We start from the raw sequence: 25,133 nt of genomic DNA, 5'->3' as shown, positions 1-25,133 counted from the left end.
GTTTCAGCAGTTCACTTAATGATCGTTTGAAGTTACAGTGGCACTGAAAAAAGTGACTTATGACTATTTTTCACTTACGAACTTGCAGGACCCCCATGGTCACGTGATTTACATTTGGGTGTTTGACAAGGGACTCATACAGTCACAGTGCCCTGGGGTCATGTGATCCCTTTTTGCAAACTTCTGACAAGCAAAGTCAATGGGGAAAACCAGATTCGCTTAACCGTGTTACTAATTTAACAACTAAAGTGATTCACTTAACAAATGACAAGAAAAGTTGTAAAATGAGGCAAAACTCACGTAACAAATTTCTCACTTAGCAACAAATTTTGGGCTCAATTGTGGTCATAAGTTGTAGACTGCTTGTAGTCCCCAATTTTATTAAAACCTGAAGACAAAAAAGACAAAATTCAAATAAACCAAACAAAAGTCACGAATTTAAAAATTAAGTTTATTTTAAAAACTGCCTTTCATTTGAGTATGGTTGTTATGCATTTCAGCTTCACAAGTCATTGGGACAGTACTCAATCGTTAAGAACATCAAATAACTGTTTCTCTACCTTCTCAAGAAGTTCTCCTAGCATCTCATTACAAACCATGATGTGCCACATCAATATGTCTATAATTTTTATTCCATTATGAAATTTAGGCTGGAATACAGTGAATAAAATATCACATTTATAAAAGCATAAATTTTTAAAAATCAGTAGTGGACAACCCCAACAGCTAACACATTTTACACCAAACTTGCCCGTTTCTATGCCTTTCCCAAAAATGTGGAAGCTCATATTGAAAACAGGAGTTTGCAAGATTTTATCCTTGATTTATACTCAAGGAATCCTGGAATGTTTGATACCTTCGGAATAGCCAATTCCCTTTTCCATTGATATGTATTTGGGTGTGTTATATAATCTAAATTAAAGCAATCAGATTCCAAGTGTCTCCCTCCTCCTGCCATGCGTTTCTAAATGTTGAACCAAACTAGAAGCCATAATGTAAACATATCCAAAATCCTTTTCCAAGCAGCAAAGCAAGGGAATCTGCAGAACAGTGTCTAGTACAGTTTGCCCTAATTCCCAGATGTTCTGAAATTCCCATAATTCTTATCCAGCATATGGATAATTATGGATGAGCTATGGGAAGAGCAACCCCAATGTGTTTTGAGAAAGCCCAATTGGGAAGGCTTTTCTAATGAGGATTGTAAGACAACTTAAAAGCAAACTGCACTTTAAGATTGATAGAACTTACCATATTACCATTTTTGTTATATTACTTATCACTCTGGGTAGGGGGAAGTAGAGTGAAATATTCAGTATCTGCTAAAAACAAAACTATGGAAGTTCTAAATACAGTAGCTTTCTGAAATGCCCTCTCTTTAGGGAAATATGGGGACTTTAAAAAGGAAACTTAGAAGGCTGGGTCAGGTCCAACAAGATATGCTACGCAGAATAATTTTTAAAATCTTTTTTCCAACTATTGTCTCCATCCTTTTTTAAACAGTACATCCTAAAGTTAAAACAAAAAGTATTTTACATGCATCTTGCTATTGTTACAAGTGAGGTTTTATCTGCAATGTATGCTAGAGAACCATGAAGAGTTGCTGTTCAAGAAACATAAATCCAACTATTGGATTTTATTACTACACGATTGAATGTATAAGAAATTCTGTGTCAGGAAATTGGAAAGATTTTTTTTTTGCTTCACACTAGAAGATTCCCCAACTAGAATGTCTAAATGGAAGCCCTACAACTAAATTGATGCATATGAAATGTGAACTGAGTATATTAAATTATTAATCTGACTAAAATCTGGAAGGCAAGTCCAGAAAGGGCTGTAAGATTTATTCCACAGTAAAAAATACACAAAGAAAAATTGCATCTGCAACATTTTCGAAGTTGTATAAAGTATTGCCAACCAAAATTAAAGGAAACCAATTCTTTTGTATTATTGTCCAAACCACTATAAAACTTCAACTTCTTGTAGAATTTGACTGGCTATAATAGGCAGCTGGAAGGCATCTTCTGTTCATCTAACTTGAAATTGTTATAGGACCATTCTTTGCTGCATGGAACATTATTTAGCCCCATTATTTCTCCCCACAAAAAGAGCAATTCCAGAGGAAAGAACCCAGGAAGTATAAACTATGCAGTGATAATATCGTTTTTCCCAGAAAGGTGGTTATTCTGCACTGGGATTGTGTGATGTAGAACTTGATGATCCCATCCAACTGTTGTCAATGAGTTTTTATTCAAGGGAGACCATGATAAGCCTGTTACAAAATCTCGATGAGACCGATTCCTAAAACTGGGAAAGATAGGAAACATTTCTGTTAGTTTAGAAATCCACAGGTGAGTTCATAAAGAAATAATTATTAATACCAGACTACCTGCAAATTACTAGAAGAAAGATGTGAATTGCTAAAATGAGGAAGAACTAATGTTTGTAAGCAATCCACATGGGCTTATCTGTAAACATAGACTATGCTCCTTCAAAAATAAGCCAATGGGCAAAACCTGCTTTGCTCTGTTCTTGAAGGGCCATTCTCCATGTAGCAAAAGGTAGGACGACATTATTATTTCCGTCATATGCATGAGAGACAAACCAATGAAAAGGCTTCTGGAGGAAAGGCTCGTCCTCACTAAAGTCCCACCCATTTCCCCAAAAATATTCAGCCACTAGAGAGACATCAATCCAGCTTTCAACCTGCATTTAATTTCCCAATTTTACATAAAGCCTTATTAGTGAAAGCCAAAGGAATATCGATTTATTTAAAATGTTTATAGCCCGCACATTATCTATTGGGATCTTCAGATGGTGGAACACTAACATTAAAGATAATGTTGGTGTTCCACCATCTGAAGATACTAATGAATACTGGGTGAGCTATAAATAATTTAAATAACCAAGATGACAATCAAATCAGGAAGAGCCTAAATGATTATATGGCACAGAAACTGAGAGAATTGCAAGAGAGAAGTGGATTGAACTCTTTTGAAACTCACACTTCTGAAAAACTGGAGTCAAGAACAACAACAGAACAATCTTCACTGATAGAAGCCAGCTGAGGTGAACTAGAGGAAGAAAAAGCTTCTATTAACACATAGAATATTTTTCTAGTTTTTGTTTAAATGTGACAAACAAATATGAGAGCTTATTAATGACATATAAATAAAAAATACATGTCATAGCAAAGAAAACCTTGTAATCTATATGTTGAAACTGGGGAAGAAACAGAAATAATTATCAGATTAATAAGGGATACAGCAAACAATGTCATCCAAAAGGAGAGGTATAAAAGAGATTGTCTGAAGTGGAAAAAAAAAACACTATATATTTAGTGAGTTCCAGAGAGAAAGAGCGGACTAGTTTACATACAAGAATCTTTTTTTGTAACAACACAACACAAGATGACCAAAGATAAAGTAGCCTTTGTAGTTTAAATATGAAATTAAAAGATTATCAATATTTTAGTAAAAGGGAAAACTGGTTGGTAAAATCAATGTTGTACTTTAATTTTAGCCAAGTGTACCAATCAAGTCCTTTTTTGTTATACCATGTGATCAACTGAAAATAAAGATATCAATAAAAATTTATTGTAAAAGAAATGCTTGTGCAGAATCTAGAAGAATTAGTAACTTTTTAGCCTTCATTGTTTCAAAGGGAAATCTAAAGTTGAACAAATTTTTAAAGACAACTGTAAACTTGAAAAAGACTTTCCACAGAGACTTCCCCTTCTGTTTATTACTGAAGCAGAATAATCTTCCAGGTCCCAAGTGACAACCTACACCAGAGCCATGTGCTTCTGAATTATATAGATCTTTGTAAATTCAAATGGCCATGGGAAAGTTCTTCTAGATTTAGCAATTTTACAAAACACCAAGGAAGGGAAGAAGTTTTGGCAGATAAACTATTTGTATATCCACTTGGAAAGTAAAAAGTGGTAATGCTTTTATAGTGTTTGTAATAGCAAGGCAGGATTAACAGGCCTTTCAGTTTTCATGCTGCTGTTCGTACAATGTTTAGAAAGCTTTTCTTTGTCTGGTGAGTGTATGTGTAATTATTATGAGACTGAATTAGTCCACTGCAGGATGAAGGCCTGCTCATGAAGATTATAGATTATAACCTATCAGCTTGATCCAATAAAGGTTGGTAGAAAAAAACTGTCTTATTTAATTGATTTTAAAAATGTATTGGCTGCCCATCTTACCACAGGATAATTCTGAGTGGTTTACAATCTTAACAGGATAAAAACTATATAGGGACATATATTCACTCAGCCACCTTCCATGACTAGAACCTGAGTCTCCCCACTCCCAGTCCAACCTCTTATCCATTACCTCACACTGGCTTTCATATGATTATGAGATAATGTACACATATAGACATGAATGAGTTGACATCTACGAGTAAATGGCACATACATTTGTAAATAAAAATAACAAACTAGATACAGTTCCTTTTTTTTTTTTGACCCTGCAGTCCTACCTGTGTGCAGAAAAAGCTAATCCTGTGATACTACGGGAATGCACAGTTGAACTGATGATAGTGTCTGGATTCTTTGTGTCTATAAGTGCAATCATCCCACTTTCGTCACCTTTGAAATAACAATGGAGAACCAACAGCTGGAGTTAAATGGGTATTTAATATGTAAAAATATGTAATATGTAAAAAGGTTTTTTTTTTAAATATTCCTTACCCAAAACAAAAGTCTCATTTTGATGTGGATGCCATGCCAGTGAGGTAGAAAGATTACAAGAGGCATTGCAGGCTGAATGGCAAAAAAATGGTAGAAAAAAATATAATTCGGTTTGCAAATCTGTTTCAGAGAAAACAACTGATTGCTAGCTAATATTCAAAAGAAACACACACAAATAGACATTTCCTCCTTTAAACATGTTTAGTTAACTTATTTCTTTAAAAAAAAGAAGTTTAATATTTTACTCGTCTATCTAAAAGTACCTGATTACCTAAAACAAAACATTGAGAAACTTTTTAGTCATTTATTTATTTCTTGTATTAATATTCTGCTTTTTCTTTGGGATCTAGGGGCAGAATTAGAATTAGGAATTCCCCTAATGTTATTCCCAGAGCCACCAAGAAAGGTTGGTTATCTTGAGAATGCATCATTGACCATAAGTGACCTTTCAAATTTAAGAGGAAAATGTAAACAGTTCTATATTTTATGCTACACTATTTCAACCTTATATCTTTCGATTTTCCTTTTAGAAGACCAAAATCTAAGAAAAAAGATTGGGATACAAAGGGGCGGAGGGAATACTTAAAGCTGCTGTCCAGAAATAACTTGAGCACTTCATTAGGTAACACTATTACTATTGGATTCTGGATCCTGCATGCATTTCTACAGTAAGGACAATTTAACATAAAGCTTTTACAATTCATAATTGGATTTCCTTCTTGAATTACGTAATTCAAGTGACACTGTCTGCTGCAAATAATTATGTTAAGCACTGGGATGTGAGCTGGCTTTTAGGCATATTGGTAAACCACTAGTCTTGGGCAGATTAATATACTCCATCTGTCTGCATCATGCAGTAAGCTTCTTATCCAATCCCACCTCAAATCCATTCTTCTCATTTTACTGACTTGGAATAATATTTCTTCATTCCACAACTAACAATTAAAGCCAAATTCGAATGTCCCAAACTCAGACTTGAAGTGACTTTACACACCACAACTTAGTGACAGTATTAAGAAGGTAAAATTGATGTTTCTTTAGGCTTTCCACTGGTGGCAATGGATGAAAATACTCTATCCACCTCCACCAAGAAGTGGGTGGGCAGAAGTATATGTGAGAATGAGTATCTAAAAAATGGTATTCTTAGGATCTTCCAAATGGCTACTAAATAGCCCACTCAAAGGTTATGTTGGAGGGGAAAGAACAACATTTTTTCTACTTAAAGCAGAAACATTTCCACAAAACTATCAAGCATGAGACATACCAATTCGAGATGCTGGCTTTGGAGATCTGGTATCCCAGAGTAAAACCCTGCTGTCCTAGAGGAGCGCAAAATTAATAAAACAGAATTAAAAGTGAAATTGCCAACCAAAATATACACTCCAACATTCCAGTTTTGCCACATTTCCCCATTTCTTTGTAATACTGTACTGTCCTTTCATCCCTTTGATGATTTTAAAGATTCCATTCACTTTTGTCTTGAGAAAGTCTGAACTCATATCTACGGTAATTTAGAAATAAAAACTGGACTTTACCTCAGCACAGGACAGGAATACTGTATCCTTTCCAGGGCAGGAGGCCACACAGGCCACTTGTCCAGAATGAGCTAGCCAAATCAAAACAAATAGTATCATATATCCCATTAATACGGATTTGCTTAAGATTTAAACCAAACATACTCCAGAAAACATCACTGCATTCACACGAGGCAAAAACCTTTCTACACAAATGCAATTGAGAAGCTGCTCAGAAGGTGGAAATAATAACTCACTCACTCTGTGTGTGTGTGTGTGTGTGTGTGTGTGTGTGTGTGTGTGTGTGTTACAAATAAAAGTTCAAGCTCCCTTAGTTATGAAGTTCAACAGATAATCATTACTCAGCCCAACCTATTCATTAAATGTATAAAGCCACAATGGAATGAATGTGTTTGTGCATATGTGTGTATGTGTATTATAAATAAATCCATAATGGGAATGAATAGCCATAAACAGGATTATTTAAGGAATGAGAATACTTCCAATTCAGACACAAAACCAACTTGAAACATATATCCTAGAATTGAGAAAATACATTTAGATCCACATTTCCTAAAACACTGCACTCAGTTTAAAGAAGGCATACTAAAAAGTTTCAAAAGGTATATAATTTTTTAAAATGTCTATACAATTTTAAAAGTTTGTTTTATAAAGCTTTAAATATATACACAATTATACAAATACATTTTTGCCAAAGATATGGAAATAGAACGTAGCAGATATATTAATCTGCATAGAACGAGACACACAGTGCTTCTCTATGTCTTTTCCTGATTAGTACAATTTTTCTTCTTAAATAACTTTCCAAATAATCTCAAAAAGCAGACAAGTGAAACCTGGATAACAGACCTTGTGCAAAGGGAGTAGTAAAACAGGAAGTTTGTGGGGAGTTACTTTATAATGAAATATGATTTATTATTTCATGGTTAAGTGTTTGGTGGCTTTGTTGATTTGGACCACTTACAGCAAGTACAATTGTAAAAATATTATCAGCAGAATTCTATTCAGATAACAATCTTAATATCTTGCAGTAAAAAGCAGAACTCTATTCAGATAACAATCTTAATATCTTGCAGTAAAAAGCAATGTTTTGTAGCCAAAAACCTAAAATGAGTGCATTTCAATAATCCAAGAATTTCCCATGATACTTTGAATTGCTTGAAATCTATCTTGTTGGTATGAGAATATTTTTAGTCAATTTGAGCCACTACAATTAACTTAAACAATTAAAGGGTAAAAAAAATTCTCCTGGATCATCTCTTAAATAACTGCTATGGCTCAAAATGTTGACTCATCTCACGTATCTGCTAAGTAGATTAATAATCCTTTGTTAAAAATTGAAATTGGGGTGCCTCTTTCTGATTTTAATATCCTGTTTTTTTTTAACATCAAGTTGTTCTGCAGTAAATTTTAAATATCTGGGTGATTCAAAAATTTCATATAACTTTCTGTCTCCAATCCATACTGGACAGAATTCAAAACATGGCTCAGACAAAGGAAAAGGAGCAGCTATATGGCTACTCCTTCCAAATTCCCTGTAAAATGGAGCAAATCAGTCCTGTCCAGCATGGAAGGCATAGTCTTCATCCCACTGAGAGGATTTCAGCTAAAAAAAATTAGATTGATAAGACCACTTGAAAAACAGTAAACCTATCACAACAAACTACTGGGTGTCTACTACTCATATACACTGATGTAAAGAGAAAAGTAAGTAACTGGACATCAGTATGTTGAAGGAAGACATTTTAATTCATCTCTGCTAATTCATGAGGAGATAACTCTCCTCAAACCTCCCACATGAGGATACACTGGGACAAAGGTGAATCACTTGCAATTTACTTGGGAAGAAAGGCAGGATGAGTAAGGAAATATTTGGCAAGCTTGGTTCTTACCTCTGTACGTGCTGAGGACTGTTTGCTGAGGGATATCCCAGATCTTCACACTAGACATAAAAGTCAGATCAGGTTTATGAAAAAAAACAGATGTTTTTATATAAAGCAGAAAAATAACAGCACAAGAGTCACCTGAAATCTTTGCTGCCACTGATGGCCTGTGTGTTGTTGGAAACAACACTCACAGTTGTCACAATGTTATCATGCTCATATTTACAGAATTTGTTCACTATGAGAGTCTCATTCTCATCCAGCTCCCAAAATTCCACAGCACCTGAGGAACAGAGGAGAAGAATGTCAAAACCATACACTGTAGCTTGATTGTCTTAGTCCCAAAACTTCAGTTTGTATATAACTTGGCGGCTAGGCTTGTCCTGGTAAGAATATAAAGAGACCACATTACATCTGTGCTTAAAGCACTCTAGTTGACAATTTTAAGGCCCTAAAGATCAGGCTATCTGACAGAACACTTCGTTTCATATGAACATCCATCCATGTTTTTACAGATTGTCTACCTAAGTGTAACTAAAGTTGTTAAGAATTTGTCTGATTTGTAACCAAGCCTTCTCTTTTCAGCCTCAGCTCTTTGTACCACATTTCCTACAGAGATGGGTCTAATATTTCCATTAACTTTTTAAAAACCCACTAAAGCAAATGTTTCTGCCAGGCTTTAAAAATTCGTTTTAATAGTTATTTTAAAATATGCTTAAGTTTGCTATGATCATTGTTTCTAATGCCTGCATTTAGAAAAATATTCAACTGTAAACCCCCAAAAGATTTCAGTACTGAGCAGTGTGTCAAAATTAAATAGTAACCAAGTTGCTCAGCTGTGATAAGTAGTGTTTTGATTTGTTCCATCAAATTTCACGGAAATATGGGATATCCTAAACTACAATAAAATGCAGCTTCATTACAAAACAATTGTTCAAGCACTCACAAGAACCTTCAATAATTTTTGTATCATTGACTGTTTGGCTAAATCACACATGTGGAACAGAAAAGGCAAAGAGAGAAGTAGACACTTTTAATTTGTCACTAGCTTTAAGAAAGAAATAAAGCAAAATCCCAAGCTTGCATTTTGTATCCAAACTCCACTGTCCAGTTCCTCCAGAATATTCTGATTTTCTATAGGATCATTCTGCTATTTTGTGGAAGTGATTGTTCCAATATGGGAAGTGGTTTTCAACATTCTTGAACATATTCTAGGAAATTTCATTCTATCTTTGACACTATCTTTAAACTCTAACAAGTTTTAGGAGACAAATATCTTTTGACACTCACCTGAATCTGATGCTACCAAGATTCCTTTGTCTGCTACCCACTTCAGATCTGCTATTCCTGCTTCAGTTTGAACACCCGCAGAGCAAAAGCCTTCATTAGGAGCTCTTGATGTATCTTTGAATACCCAAATGGAACCAACCCAGCAACGTCCACTTAAACTGGATGCTCCCAGAAGCAGAGAACCATCTGAAAAGCAAAATTAAAAGAGATTAGTGTATAAATATTTTAATGTATAATTAATAAAGCATACAAAGACTTGAGTTTTGCATTTTATCCAGGATTTTTCAGCAGAGAACTGTTCTAATAAAAAAGTGTAATTTTGTCTTGAATGATGTTCTTAAATTCTTAGTCCAGTTTGGGATTTTATTCAAAGTGAGAGAGGGAAATACAGGGATTTTTTTTTTTTTTTTGGCATACAGTTGTGTTCATAAGTTTACATACCCTGGCAGAATTTATGATTTCTTGGCCATTTTTCAGAGAATATGAATGATAAAACAAAACCTTTTCTTTCACTCATGGTTAGTGGCTGGCTGAAGCCATTTATTGTCAATCAACTTTGTTTACTCTTTTTAAATCATGACAACAGAAGCTATCCAGATGACCCTGATCAAAAGTTTACATACCCCAGTTCTTAATACGGTGTTTTGCCCCCTTTAACATCAATGACAGCTTGAAGTCTTTTGTGATATGTGTGGATGAGGGTCTTTATCTTCTCAGATGGCAAAACTGCCCATTCTTCCTGACAAAAAGCCTCTAGTTCCTATAAATTGTTGGGCTGTCTTGCATGAACTGCACATTTGAGATCTTCCCAGAGTGGCTCAATGATACTGAGGTCAGGAGACTGAGATGGCCTTCACTTTATTCTGCTGCAGCCAATGACAGGTTTACCTGGCCTTGTGTTTAGGATCATTGTCATGTTGGAATGTCCAAGTATGTCCCAAGTTCAGCTTCCGGGCTGATGAATGCAAATTTTCCTCCACTATCTTTTGATAAAATATTGCATTCATCTTGCCATCAATTCTGACCAAATTTCCTGTGCCTTTGTAGCTCACACATCTCCACAACATCAGCGATCCACCTCCGTGTTTCACAGCAGGAATGGTGCACTTTTCATCATAAGCCTTGTTGACTCTTCTCCAAATGCAGCATTTATGGTTGTGGCCAAAAAGCTCAATTCTGGTCTCATCACTCCAAATGACTTTGTGTCAGAAGGTTTGAGGCTTGTCTTTGTGCTGTTTGGCATATTATAAGCTAGATACTTTGTGGCATTTACATAGTAATGACTTTCTTCTGGTGACTCCACCATGCAGCCCATCTTTCTTCCAGTACCTCCTTATTATATATCTTGAAATAGCCATACGACGTTTTCAGAGAGTTCTGTATTTCACCTAAAGTTATTTGTGGGTTTTTCTTTGCATCCCGAACAATTTTCCTGGCAGTTGTGGCTGAAATTTTAGTTGCTCTACCTGACCATGGTTTGATTTCAACAGAACCCCTCATTTTCCACTTCTTGAGTAGTGTTCGAACACTGCTGATTGGCATTCTCAATTCCTTGGATATCTTTTTATATCCATAAGATATATAAGATATTATATATCTTTCCTGTTTTATACAGTTCAACTACCTTTTCCTGCAGATCCTTTGACAATTCTTTTGCTTTCCCCATGACTCAGAAGCCAGAAACATCAGTGCACTGGATGAAAGATGCAAGGGTCTCTCAGGAATCCAGGAACTCACTGACCTTTTATACACACACTAATTACAAGCAAACAGATCAGAGATGAGAATGGTTACCTTTAATAGCTATTCAAACTCCTTTGTGCCAACCTATGTGCATGTTACCAGGCCAAAATCACCAGAGTATGTAAACTTTTGATCAGGGTCATTTGGGTAGTTTCTGTTGTCATTATGATTTAAAAAGAGAAAACACAGTTGATTGATAATAAATGGCTTCAGCCAACCATTAACCATGAGTGAAAGAAAAGTTTTTGTGTTATCATTCATATTCTCTGAAAAATGGCCAAGAAATCATAAATTCTGCCAGGTTATGTAAACTTATGAGCACAACTGTATACTCACAATTTACCAAAGAGTATGAGTTTATGTGTAAAGTATAAAAATATGAAGCAGCTAATGGAATGCTGAGGACAAAAGTATATTTCATGATGGCACTCAAAATATCTGAGTATTGGAAGGGAGTTCATTCACAGATGATCTAGCTGTTTACCAAGGTGAAAATTTAGACTCAGGGCTCACCAAACTGTTACCTAAGATTTTTATATAACTAAAAAAAGACCAGAGGATTGTTCAATTTGGGTAAGGTTTGAATCTGATTTTTTAATGACAAAAGTTTATCCATCTTTTATAATAATGATAAAAATACCTCCTGAGCATAAGATGTGCCCTTCAATCAACAGGGGGAGTTTGAACCTTTACCTATGGAGAAAAGCTGTCTTTCCTGATTGGTGTCCAGGTTTACAGATTATGCACTACACATGAATACTTTAAGACACAACTATAGAAACAGACCAAAGCACAGCAGTTGCTACCAGCAGTTTACATTCTTAAGTGATTGAGGACCTCAAAGAACTTTCATATAGCCAGCTGATACTTATTCATATTTTCTGTATTCAAATTTGAAACAGACATTTTAAAATGTTGAGATCACACTTTTGAAATCGACTGATCTAGAATAGAGGATGGTTGCCTACATCAGACAGACTAGCAACTACAACTGTCAATCCTGATCACGTGTTATGAAGGATGAGAATGGTAGGCAAGAATAGCTGGAGTTTGAAGCTATTATTACTTTTATTGTCAGAGTACAATATGGGTATAATGAGATTGGCTGTGGGAAGGCTGATCCTACAGTAAGAGTTTTATACTCTGTGACGATTCAGAACATCGCAGGATAATCGTTATTAGGTTTTTGCCATTTTTTTAAAAAAAGCCAAACAATAGAAATTATAAACACATCAAAGAAGACAGATTTAAATAGCGTATAATGAATACGACATAAAGCATAACAGCATGAAACTCGGTTCACATGGCAGAAATAGCCAATTAAAGAGAGGCTCCATCTGAGAGCGGAGTTCACGAGAAAGATAACGTGCGCACCCACAAGGCATACGACATCTCGGATCCCAAGCCACGAAAACCCCATAAAAGATTGCAAGATCTCTGAAATGCAGCCTGTCGCCATTCAGACGTTCGGGGCTGCACCTGCCACTATTCCCAGGCAGCGGTGGTGATGAGTTGTAACAAAGGGCGCCTGGGGACACCAACTTGGTAAGCACTCAAGGGGTACCTGTTCGGTAATGGGCCCCGCCCAGGTGGCGCTCCATGCAGGCGGGAGCGTTGGGCGGAATATTCCACTCGGCTTCTGCCTCCACTGCAGGGCCGGGACTCGCCTTGGCTTCTTCCATAGGTGCAGCAATGAAATGCAGTCCAACAAACTCAAGCAAGCCCACGTGTTCCAAAAAAAAGACACCCGTACCGCCCTGAGAGTACTGTCTATCTCGCGAGAACTTCCAAAATTCCCTCAAGGCGGAGTTCAAGCCTATGCATGCTTCTCTCGCGATATTTTCCTAGACCATATCATCGAATTCTGTAGAGTTGCAACCAACTCAGTTTTTAGCAACTTAAACTGTATGGACTTCAACTCCCATAATTCCTCAGCCAGCATCTCGCGAGAACTTTTCAAGATTCCCTTCCAGGTGGGATTCAAGACAGTCAAAGATTTTCTTGCGGTATTTTTCTAGAGCACAGAATCAAACTCTATAGAATAGAGTGTGAACCAATAGAGTAGAATAGAAACCAAACAGAACAATGTTCCTCAATCTCAGTAACTTCGGTTGTGTGGTCCTACTTCCAGAATTTTCTATTTAAATACCCCAAGTGGCTAGGGAATTGTGAGAGTTAAACTTCACTCAACTTTAGTTGCTGAGCTTGAGAAATACTGAAATATAGAAGACACTTTAACAGAAGAATCAAGACATGATGGAAGCAATTTAGGTTATGAAGCTTAACCGTTTCTCCGTGCAGTAAATACATAATTGCTCATTCATTTTGGTTTTGATTGTAACAACTACGGAGGTTCATTTTAGAGGCGAAAGAGGAAATAGACATGTTCTATCAAAAAATAAAATAGTGGTATTGGCTTGCCTTGAACTGATCTCAACCGCAGCCTGGAAAAATGAGAACAATTGTATATTTATGTTGTGGGGTGATAGGAACCACTGTCAGTTTTCCAATTGTTTAAAATTGTTTATCAGATTTTCCCACAAACTGAAGCTTGAAAAAAAAAGAGCATAATATTTCAGCATCAACGACATACAGTCCTGCATTCACCAACAGATATTCCTGTCGAACTTTTTTTTTAAGCTCCGCGGGTTCCCCGCCCTCCCCTCCCATCTTTTTAAATTACTCTCAGTTGCCTTGGTGATAACTATGGCGATAACCCCGGAGTCTGAGGAGGCGCTAAGAGACCACAGCGCGAGTCCGGTTTTCTCGCGAGACTCTGGTGACGGGGCGGCCATTTTAGTACTGTGACCGGGGGTCATTGGGACGTCGGGCAGTGCTGGGGAAGGCGCGATGCTCTCTCGGTTGGCGTTGCGTGCCCTGGGTGAGTAAATGAGAGCGGGGTGGCCCAGGGGGCGTGAAGCCAGGAGGGGTGATTGCACTGTGACTTGATCTGCTTCTGTTTTTTTTTCTCTCTCTGCAGCCCCGGGCGGCCTGAAGAGCTCGGTGGCTTTACCCTCCCTGTCATCGGGGTGAGTATAGCTGGGTCAAGGCGCTGATGGCCTTGAAAGACAGTCGGGCATCTGGGTCTTCTCTGTTAAGAATACCAGTTTGTTCCTGCCTCAAATGAACCACACGGCCATTTGTCCCATTTTTAGGAGGCAACTGGACTTTTTTGTTTTCTCTCTGAGGACGTTTTGCTTATCATCTAAGAAGCTTTTTCAGCTCTGACAGGATAGTGGGGAATGGGAGGATTCCTATCCTGTCAGAGCTGAATGTTGAGAAGTGAAACCTCCTCAGAGAGAAAACAAAAAAGTCCAGTTGCCTCCTAAAAAAAGCACCTTTGGGACAACTATGACCTGGATGACTGGGACACATGCCATATGAATATCATCAACATTTGGGTGGCAAAGACCTTTTGATTGAAAGCCTTAGATGAAATTAAGGAAATTGCAATGAACCCTGAAGTCGGTCAGCGGCTTTTGACCACCTTTACTGTGGTTTATACATTGATGTGGATTTATTATCAGAAAATATAGGAAAGAAAGAAAAAAAAACCCTCTGCTTTCGGTAGTTTGGTGAAATTGAAAAATGTAATTGAATGGCTACAAGTAATTCAGCTTTGAAAAGCGTACTGTGAAGGATGAGACAATTATTCAAGTCTCCATTAGCTATAAGAAAGATGGTCTTTGGAATGTTCTTGTGCAGACATAACTTTGCATAGTGATAATGAATTGATTAAAACATTTGTATTTCTCCTTAAGATGATATGTGTATTCATAGTATTCAATATGCAAGGGTTTTTTTATTCACATGTATGTCCCTTGAACATTATTGCCTGATTATTTTTAGTAAAATTATGGAACATGAAGCCAATATTGTATTTCTTTTGTAAAAGTTCAGTTGGGAAGTAAGAATTTGGGAAGTTATGTTTATATTTGCATAATCAGGCAAGGTGCAATGTACTTACAAATGTTTGAGAAATATTCTGGCTTCTCCCATGGCAAAGCAGGGCAAACAAATAATGAATGGCATACTATACTATGCAGATTAGGAACCCAGATATTTTTTAAAATCACAAATGTGCTTTCAAATATTATCAAGAAAATAATATGAATTAAAATGGTTGGATTTCTTTAGCAAAATTATTAACTGACTTTTTAAATTGCAGCATAATTCATGCATCAAGATCACTTCACAAAAGTGAGCAGCACTTGGTTCCGGTGCCATCACTTCCAGAGAAAGGAGGAAAAGTTCGCCATGGAATAATCCCTGAAGACTTTTTCCAGTATATGTATCCTAAAACAGGAGTTACAGGTATACCTTTGAAACTATTCTAGTATTTATTTAGTACACAATCTCTGATTTTTCAAACTATTTTATATATGCATTAGGGAATATTGAGGGCTTATTATTAACAGAGGGATATTTTATACTAATTACTGGCAGTAAAATGATAAATACTATGAATATATGATTTTATTTTTAAATTATGCATTTAAATATATTTTTGGAAAATGTACAATGAATTTTTAAATGCATGTATTTATTGTTAGCAAATAGCCAGATAACCACAATAAAAACTGACAGTCTGGGGCTGGAGTCTCCAACCTTGGCAACTTTAAGACTTGAGGACTTCTACTCCCAGAGTTCTTCAGCCAGGGTGGCTGAGGAACTCTGGGAGTTGAAGTCCACAAGTCTTAAAGTTGCCAAGGCTAGAGATCCCTAGTCTGGGGCGACACATTCCCACATATCAGCATTCTACCTTTCTGGGCTTCTACCCCAAATATTTGCAGAAATGCCAAGGCATTCTGGTTTTCTAAGTGAATGGTATTCCACAGGTCAGGAACAGGAATGGAGAAGATACACATTCTAAGTTCCACTATATAATAACAAGGGATGGGACCTGGGGCACACCCACCCTGTGTGATTTGGTGGAATGGTTAAATATCCTGAGGGAGAAACAGTACTGCAATTTTTCTTTAAAAATTGACAAATATTTTTTATAGTTAGGTACCAGTGTATCTATCAAGTCATTTCAAAGTTAATATAGCAGAGCTGTTCTATCATGTGGAAAAAGCCCTATTACAAGTTGATTCTATTATGATTGCAGAGGCAGTTTGGTGTAGTGCTTTTAGCACCAAGCTAAGAAATGTGTCTGTAAAGTCTAAACCTACCTTAGGCAAAAGCACAGTACATAACCTTCACATTCTCAATCCTAGGAAGCAAGCAATGGGAAACCCCTTCTGAAATCTTACCAAGAAAACTACAGAAGCTTGCCCAGGCAGTCACCAGGAGTCAACACTGATTCATATAAACAGTAGCATTTTAGAGAAAGTGGTAAAATGATAAAGCCCCTGAAATATTACTCTAATTTTTAAAAGGAATGTTAATTAAACTTGCTTAACTGCTATATCTTGATGAAATTTTGTAAGAAAAAAATGACAAATTGAGGTTTGCACTTCTTCTTTCAGGCTTATGTGATCTGCTTCAAGAGCAATAGCTTTTGTCACTTGCAGTTTACATACGGAGAAAGATAATGTGTACAATATTCTTGAGGATCATTTTAGCTCGTTTCCATTATATTTAGTATTTCTTCCCCCTGTATAATATTATATTTTGCTTATTGTTAGGTCCATATATGCTTGCAACTGGGCTGACACTCTACTGCCTGTCTAAGGAAATTTATGTAATAAATCATGAAACAATAAGTAGTATTATGATTGTGGGTTTACTAATCTATGGAATCAAGAAGTATGGTCCTGTTGTAGCAGCTTTTCTTGACAAAAAAATGGACGTAAGTATAGTGCTTCAGTTATACTTCATTTAATAGCTTAGGTATTATTTATCTGTTCAAGTAGAGAGAAATAAATGAAAACTGATATAATCAGCTGTTTAATTATAAGCAACCTGTATTCTTGTTTGCTGTTTAACTAATGGGGGAGGCAATACTGTCTCCTGTATTCAACATTATATGAACTGGGAAGTCTGCCGCATTTGTCTCACAAAATGAGAAAATAGGTCTTTAATGATTCTAGTTTCTTCTAACAAACCACTGTTCTGTGTATCATATAAATGAAACTGAAGTAACCATCTTTATATGCTTGGCTATTCTTGCTGGTAGAAGGAACCAAATAAGAGCAGTATTCTGCTTGTTAATGGTTATACCAGAATTCAGTCTGAGTGCAGCCTATGATGTTAAATTGCTAGTGTTTGTCAATGTTTATCTGTAACTTCATTTTTTTTCAAAGTAATAATTATACTTTCTTTTGCCAATAATATTACATTAAAGTAAAATTGGCATGTAGCAAAAGATTCTGATTTCTTTTAGGATTAATCTGACTTATACTTCTTTCATTTTAGGATGAACTTGCTTCTTATGAGAACTTTAAAAGTGCTCTTATAAATAGATGTCAGGAGGGAATTGAGGAGGAGAAGAAAGAACAATGGAGACTTGAGGGTCGCCACTATCTCTTTGATGCCAAGCGGGTAAAGTAGGAAATGGGACAGTTCTAAAAATTGCTTTCAAACAACTCTCACAAACACTTTTCTTGTCCAAACCAGCAAGGGCTGACAGGAATTAAAATCCAAACTTCTGGATGTTATCAAGATAGCTTCCCTCACTCTAGAACACAGCCCTCTGGCAGCTATTATAATAATGAATACATGTTTCATTTTTATGATCATATTGGTGATTTATGAGACTAGTACTGAGTTAATACCTTAGTCATGTTATAACTGGACTGTTCTGACATACTCTATATACTAAAAAGTACAACTTGTACAGAATAGTTTATCCAGGTGCCCTCTGCTCTTTGCACTTTATCATCTTACACTTTTTCATACAAAATTCATATGTTTTGCTGTCCTATTTTCAAACTTATTTTTCCATTGTGTTCCTTTCTTTGTGTACTTTTCTATGCTTGTTTTGACATCACCAAAACGTGGATTATCATCACTTGTGTTTTTTTCACTAGTTATATCACTTTGATTATAAACAATTAAATCAGCTATGCTATATTTGTATGCATGAACATATTTATGTTTCAACCACATACTAATTCTTCCGTCAATTGCAAAAGGCAGCTTTACTTGGAATAGCTTACAACCTGTGACAATATAATACCATCAATATCTGCCTATCCCAGGTCTTTGGAAAGAACTTGATAAATAGACAAAAATGCCAAATCTAATCTGAACATCTGGCTGACTAATGAATCAGTAGTAATAATAAGAAATTATGATGATAACAACAACACCTGGTTAACTGCTGCAAGAAAATCACACAGACTAACTACAAGCAACTGCATGACAAAGTAGCAACAGTGGTGCACTGGAAGATCTGGAAGAAATACCACTTGTCTGCAAGCCAGAACTATTGGGACTATAAAATAGAGAAAATCATACAAAATGAAGACGTTAAAATTGCTCTTGCACTTTAGAATTCAAACAGACAGCCACCTGCTTCATAATACATTTCCAGCTGTTATTCCTGTTATTCTGGTGTGCAAGAAATACCATTTGCCTGCAAGCAAGAACTAGTAGGACCATAAAATAGAGAAATTAATATACAATGACGAAGCTAAAGCATTTTGAAACTTTAGAATTCAAACAGATAGGCATCTGCTACCCCAGAATTAACAACTGTCAAAAAGAAAAAGAAGAAAAAGCTGGATGGTGGACATGGTAGCACCTGGAAATAGCAGAAGAGAAGAAACTAGAGAAGAATAACAAAATACAAAAAGCGCAAATAGAAATAGAAAAAAGAAACAAAAGTAGGCTTCTTGTGTATAATCCCAAAAGTTGCAACACTACTTGAACACAAATTGGCATTGACAGAATCAGTTTTCAAAGCTTTACTTGGAACAGCTTACATCCTGCAACAATATACTTCACACCAAGCATCATCATCTGCCTATCTCAGGTCCTTGGGAAGGATTCAGTAGGTGGATAAAAATGCCAAATAGCAAGAGCACTTAGACTTATATATCTCTTCATAGTACTTTACAGCCGTCTCTTGAGCGGTTTACAGAATCAGCATATTGCCCCAAACAATCTGGCTCCTCATTGGAGGGATGGAAGGCTGAGCCGACCTTGAGCCACTCAGAATTGAACTCTTGGAGTGAGCAATGAGTTAGCTTGCAATACTGCATTCTGGCCACTGCACCACCACCACAGCCATCTCTTTTCATCCAGTTTCAAGAGATCCCTTTTCTTGACTTACAAGAATTTGTTTACTGACCGTTAGAAGTTACAACAACACTGAAAATAGTGACTTATGACTGTTTCTCACATTTTGTGATCATTGCAACATCCCCATGGTTTCATGATCAAAATTCAGACACTTGGCAACTGGCATGTATTTATGATGTTTGCAGTCTCCCGGGGTCCTGTGATCATCTTTTGCAATCTTCTGATAAGCAAAGTCAGTGGGGAAGCCAGATTCACTTTACAAGTATGTTCCTAACAACTGCAGTCATTCACATAACAACTGTGGCAAGAAAGGTCATAAAATGAGACAAAACTCATTAGCCAACTGTCTCTCTTAGCAACAGAAAATGTGGGGTCAATTGTCATGTGTCAAGGATTACCTGCATGTTATAAGGATAACATACTTGAAGAACGGAGATGTCAGAAATAAAAATCTGCAAAAAATAGCAACTATTTAAATTTATTGTTTATATCTTGCTTTTGGAATATGGATTATTTTCAGATTGGTTGAATTTGTGGCTTTTTATGTATATTTGCATTTTGTGCTTATTTATGAACCCTGAATATGTCACATAAATATTGTAACCCAAATAATAAGGAATCTCATGTTTTCTTGTAACTCTAGAACAATATTGCTATGATCCTGGAGGCCAACTATAGAGAAAGGCTTCTCACTGTATCCAGGGAGGTGAAGAAGAGGCTAGACTATCAAGTTGCTGTACAGCAGCTCAAGCGTCGTATGGAACGAGATCATATGATCAACTGGATAGAAAAAAGCGTTTGGCAGAGTGTTTCAGCCCAGCAGGTACTTAGCAGATATTCCCTTACAGATGGCTTGTGGCCAGTGGTGGGATTCAAAAGTTCCCACCACCGGTTCTGTGGGCATGGCTGCAGGTGTGAGATTGCACACATGTTAAAACAGTAAAAACTAAGCTACTGCACCTCTCAGCTGGTTAGCACAGCAATCCTCTCTGCCAAACAGCTGAGAGGTTAAAAAGAACGCAGGGGCAGGCAGGTGGGTGGGCCCAACTGCAGAGTGTTGGAGAGGCTCGGAGCAAATGGGTCTCTGCCACTGATCTTCAGCGCTACTGGTATGCCAGAACCAGGACAAACCAGTAGAATACCACCACTGCTTGTGACCATTTTACTGCTGAAATAGCTTTCCCTTTACTTCCATAGTGAAAAAATATATCTATCCAATTGGGTGATAGATGCATCTTCTTGATCTAAGAATTGATCTTTCATTTTATTGATTTTACTCTTCTGTATTTTGTTAATGAACCATTTTAATCAAAATTATTTATGTTCATGTGTACCGTATTGTTTCATATTCTGTGGTGTATATCCATGTAATAAGTATATGCAACATATTTTTAATGTTGCACATTCTCAGAAAAGGTTTTAGAAGAGGTTTTCAGAATATATGCTGGACTTGCAGACTTATCAGCTCATCAACCTCTTCATAAAGTTTCAGATTGTTCACTGATCTCCAAATATATATATCAAAATAATTTAATAAATATTTCTTTAATAATACTGCAATAATAATAACCCAACATTTACTTTGGGGGGTTAGTATTGACCACGTTGGGGAACCCTCCTGTAAGGCAACCATGTCTTTTTTCAAGCTTCCACAGACTGGAAAGAGACACTGCTGCATTCATGGTCACACAGAAGTCTAAAAAAAATGTGGCTTGGCTGCTCTAAAGATATCCTACAGTTCTGAATTCCAGTGTAATTTTGAATTAGTTTCAAAGCATATATGTACATCTTTTTTGAAGTAAACAAGACATAAACAAAAGCAACTCTTGTTACTCATTAACACTTATTGAGGAATAAGCAATATTTTGGGACCAGTGGGAACTACTGAAATTTTAAGTGAAAATTATAAGCACTGTCACAAGTGGCTGTCATGGGCTATAAATGTTAGCCTATAGAAAAGTGCTATTTTACTTTGTGTAATGTGGTGTTCTTATAAAGAAGAATTATATATCAACTTTCCATTTTGAAAATAATGGGCAGGCAGGAAAGCAACTAGATGCCAAACTACTTTCTCAATCTTGGTTCTTGTATTTTAAATATAGCAAACTGTAAAACAAAGTACAATCTTCTTTACTGGATTCTCTTCAGAATCATTATTACAAAGTAATAGATGACAGCCCGGTATTTTATTTGGAAGGGAATAAAGACAAGCATAAACTGAGATTCTCATTCTTTAAAAGTAAAGGAGGCATGGGAAAAGGCTTCCTTTCTATATGTGTGTCGTGGTGACTTGCCCAGCTATTTTTCTGAGAGCCCCCAATAATATACCTCAAAAACTTCACCAATCTCCACTCTGTAGAGATTAGGAACTTCATCGTGATTCATTGTTAGAATGACAGCTATTACTTTTTAACCTATTTGTGAAATCAATTGGGGCTAAGAACCATGTGGGTCTCTAAGCAAAACTGCTTTGTTCTTTATTTTGCAAGTTTGGTAAAGCATGGCTTATAGACTCAGCTAAGTATGAGTTATTCAACAAATCATGGTTAAGAATGCATAAAGTATGTGGAACACCATTGGAATTTTGAGTGGGAAGTCTTTTTTTAATATTTCATTTTCTGTATAAAATTAATAGAGTGCAATTGTTTCTCTAGAAACCCAAAACAGATTTTACTTTAAATGTCTAGTTATCAACCATAACTTTTGTTTTTCCAAACATTAATACAAATGTAGAGAGATGTATTGATCTTGGCTTTTTAAAAAACATTTTAGAGTAATCACTGTGTTTAGAGATAATTTTCCATTGTAATTGTGATAGAAAGGCATGATTAATTATGGCTTTTTCCTTAGCTCAAAATGGAGAAACTCTGAAAATATGATATGGCATCCTTTTCCTTCATAAAATTGTCTTATCTTTTTTCATATCAGTCCATGCTGAAAAGATTACTTCATGTAGCAACAGTATGCTTTTAACAAAATATTTTTATTCTAAATACAGGGATATTGATCTAGGGTAATCTTCATAAATCTTATATATCTACATTCTAAGATAGCAGAACTTTTGATTGAGAGGATTGGGTAAAGAGTCAAATATCTTTCATGATATCAATTAGATTATCTAGGAATGGGTTTCTTTGTGTTACATTTTTCCTTCATGGACCTGTATATTTTATTTAAGAACCATGTATGTTCTTATTTTTTGTGCAGTTTTATATCTGATCAGTAGATGATCTTTCTTTTAATACTGATTTTTAGAAAGGTCAAATGCAGTTTAACTTCATTCTTGATTTTAAATTCTTAATTTCAGTCAAGACTAAATGTTTTAAAGTTTGTGTATATTTAATAGTATGTAATTTGTATTTGTACAGAAGTCAGTTTTGTAGAATCATAAAGCTGCAGTGAACTGACCTCCAGATCTTGAATATTTTCTATAGGTTCTTTAAACTAAAATGTTAATTTCTTTTTTATGTTACAGGAGAAAGAGAACATTGCCAAATGCCTTTTGGACCTGAAAGCATTGTCAAAATCTGCCCAAGCATCTCTCTAAATCGAACATTAAGTTGAAACTTCCAAAATTGTACAATTTCTATCTTTAATTAAAATATATGTATCATGGTTTCGTTTATTCTGAAAGCTCCTTGAAAGGGTTCTTCTCCTTATATTTTCACCTCACAGTATTCAGAAAAGAGATATCTTTGCAAATTTAATCACAAAATGATGTAAATGAAATTTACATTTGTTTTCTCTAAATATGGCTGTTTCACACACTTATAAATAATTCAGAAGTGTTTTGTCAGGCCTCTTCACAAGCTTGGAGAAAGGTTTTCCTGTTTTAAGAAATTGACTTATTGTAGTTAATGCAACTCTTAAAATAGTGGCACATTGGTGGCATAGGATCGGAGTTTATCAGGTTGAGATTTTATCAAACTTCAGTAAAGCTTGATATTCAGTAGATCAGCAAATAGCACTTTTTAAAGATTTAACACTGGTCTAGTAAGGTCTGTTAACTGCTATTCTCCAAATGCAGTAGATGTCTAACTGCAACCTATGTGATAAAATGTAGAAAGGAGGTGGATTCCTAGAAGGGAAAAGTACATTTAAAAGGAGTAAGAGGTTATTCTCACCAGATATTATGTGTGAGAGAAAGAAGATGAAAATAACCCCTAATAATTCTCAGAGTATATTGTAAATGAAGATAGTAGAATGCTCAGTTTGGCAAGATTTTTTCTATTGGTGTAAAACAATAAAGTACAAAAGAATCACTATATGTCAGTCTTGGTTTGGGACTGATTGCTTAGTACTTGGCAGTGTATGTTCAAAGTAATCTAGCAGCATTTATACCTTGTAGCTAAACAAGAAGAATTCACATGTTTATTTAATAGAGATGAAAATGTAAAATACAGGATTAATTTCTGTATAAGTTTATTTCACAAGATCCAGTAACTCAGTAATATCAAAAGGAAAAGGTAATTGAAAGTAATTGCAACTACCTATTAGATATTCCCAGGCATTCCTATATATTTCTAAATCCATTATTTAACATTAAATGTTAATTGTGTTCATATGTAATGGAATTTCTCTTATGGTCTGACTCTGAATAAAGAGCTACAATAATAAACGGGGAAGATTACCTTTGATGTGCAGTTCCCTGGACATTTTTATTCTGGAGATATAGATGAAGGAATTTGTGAGTGAACTGGAATGTGAGAATACATAACTTAAACAAGATGGGATGTTTTAGAGGGAAAAGTTTTTTTTTTTACTATTTTTTTTTAAACAAGTTTTATTGATTTTACAAACAAACAAACAAGACAAAACATCATTAAACATTAAAACATAAAACCTCTTTCCATTGTAGATCCTTACAAGGCAGGTAACATTGCTTTATATCACATACTTATAATTTATCCCATTTCCATATAAACACGTAAATTCCCTTTACCAAATTCCACATTGTTTCTCTTTAATCATTATGCAATCATATTTCCTTTCTGATTTATCTGCTATCCAGTCATCAACTTTATATTTCCCTCTGGCTTGTTTATAATTATTCTCATCTAGTCTTCTTCCGAGATTTTATTATTTAACTTTTAATTAAACACACACACATAAAACACAGACATAAAAAACATAAAACTTTCTTCTAGAAAGTAACTTGGCCCCAGATTACCTCTTTTTGTATGGACTCAGTTGTATTCACGCTTTTCTTATATACCATTACCCATCTTATTTACCATTCTATATCTATTATATAACTCCTCTCCACTTTTGCCTCATCTTAATTCTGTTTTATATATTTAATCTTACTTTTTTTTAAAAAAAAAATTTATATCTTTTGTCCATTTCTCCATTTACATCTGTCTCATTTCCAGTTTAAAAAAGAATAGTTTCCCCTGGAATCACTAATCGGAGTATGATGCCTTTCTATCATTCCCCTAAGTTAAAATTTAAAATAACACCTAAATCCCAATCTGATTCTGCTTAGTACATTCTACTATTTCAAAAACCAATACTACAATAATAAATCCATAACAATCAACACATCAATCCATTAAACTCTATATTCAAACTAATATTTTAAACATTCCCTTTAGTATTTTATTAAAACTTATTATCATTCATTATTAAACCTTTTAAAGTTATACCTTGATATTTTAGCCTTTTATTAGATCTTAAAAAGTTCTGGTTATCTACGTATAATACAAATACCACTATTACAATACTCATGTGTACTTTGCAGAATCCCCCTTTTTTAAAAAAAAAAACCCATATATTACCCATTATCCCTGAAAAAAA

General features: G+C 35.5%; 2 protein-coding genes across 2 annotated transcripts; one reads left to right on the top strand and one right to left on the bottom strand.

Moving 5' to 3' along the window:
• Nucleotides 1–437: 437 nt before the first annotated feature.
• Nucleotides 438–13,072, bottom strand: WDR77 (WD repeat domain 77). Its single transcript, XM_026713049.2, has 10 exons — nucleotides 12,712–13,072; nucleotides 9,405–9,590; nucleotides 8,256–8,397; nucleotides 8,124–8,173; nucleotides 6,232–6,302; nucleotides 5,961–6,015; nucleotides 4,697–4,768; nucleotides 4,486–4,594; nucleotides 3,003–3,071; nucleotides 438–2,304 (listed from the first exon to the last, which is right to left on the bottom strand). The coding sequence occupies exons 1-10, from the start codon at nucleotides 12,827–12,829 to the stop codon at nucleotides 2,142–2,144; spliced, it is 1,035 nt and encodes a 344-aa protein (XP_026568834.1). The 5' UTR covers nucleotides 12,830–13,072; the 3' UTR covers nucleotides 438–2,141.
• An 892-nt stretch (nucleotides 13,073–13,964) lies between these two features.
• On the top strand, nucleotides 13,965–23,974 carry ATP5PB (ATP synthase peripheral stalk-membrane subunit b). Its single transcript, XM_026712975.2, has 7 exons — nucleotides 13,965–14,028; nucleotides 14,128–14,176; nucleotides 15,316–15,461; nucleotides 16,778–16,941; nucleotides 17,508–17,633; nucleotides 19,981–20,160; nucleotides 22,813–23,974. The coding sequence occupies exons 1-7, from the start codon at nucleotides 13,998–14,000 to the stop codon at nucleotides 22,882–22,884; spliced, it is 768 nt and encodes a 255-aa protein (XP_026568760.1). The 5' UTR covers nucleotides 13,965–13,997; the 3' UTR covers nucleotides 22,885–23,974.
• Nucleotides 23,975–25,133: the final 1,159 nt, after the last annotated feature.

This window comes from Pseudonaja textilis, chromosome 3 (genome assembly GCF_049901715.1).
Source record: "Pseudonaja textilis isolate UNSWEBS1 chromosome 3, rPseTex1.2, whole genome shotgun sequence".
NCBI lineage: Eukaryota > Metazoa > Chordata > Lepidosauria > Squamata > Elapidae > Pseudonaja > Pseudonaja textilis.
The sequence above is the reverse complement of the archived record's forward strand: the minus strand, read 5'-3'. Positions and strand labels throughout refer to the sequence as shown.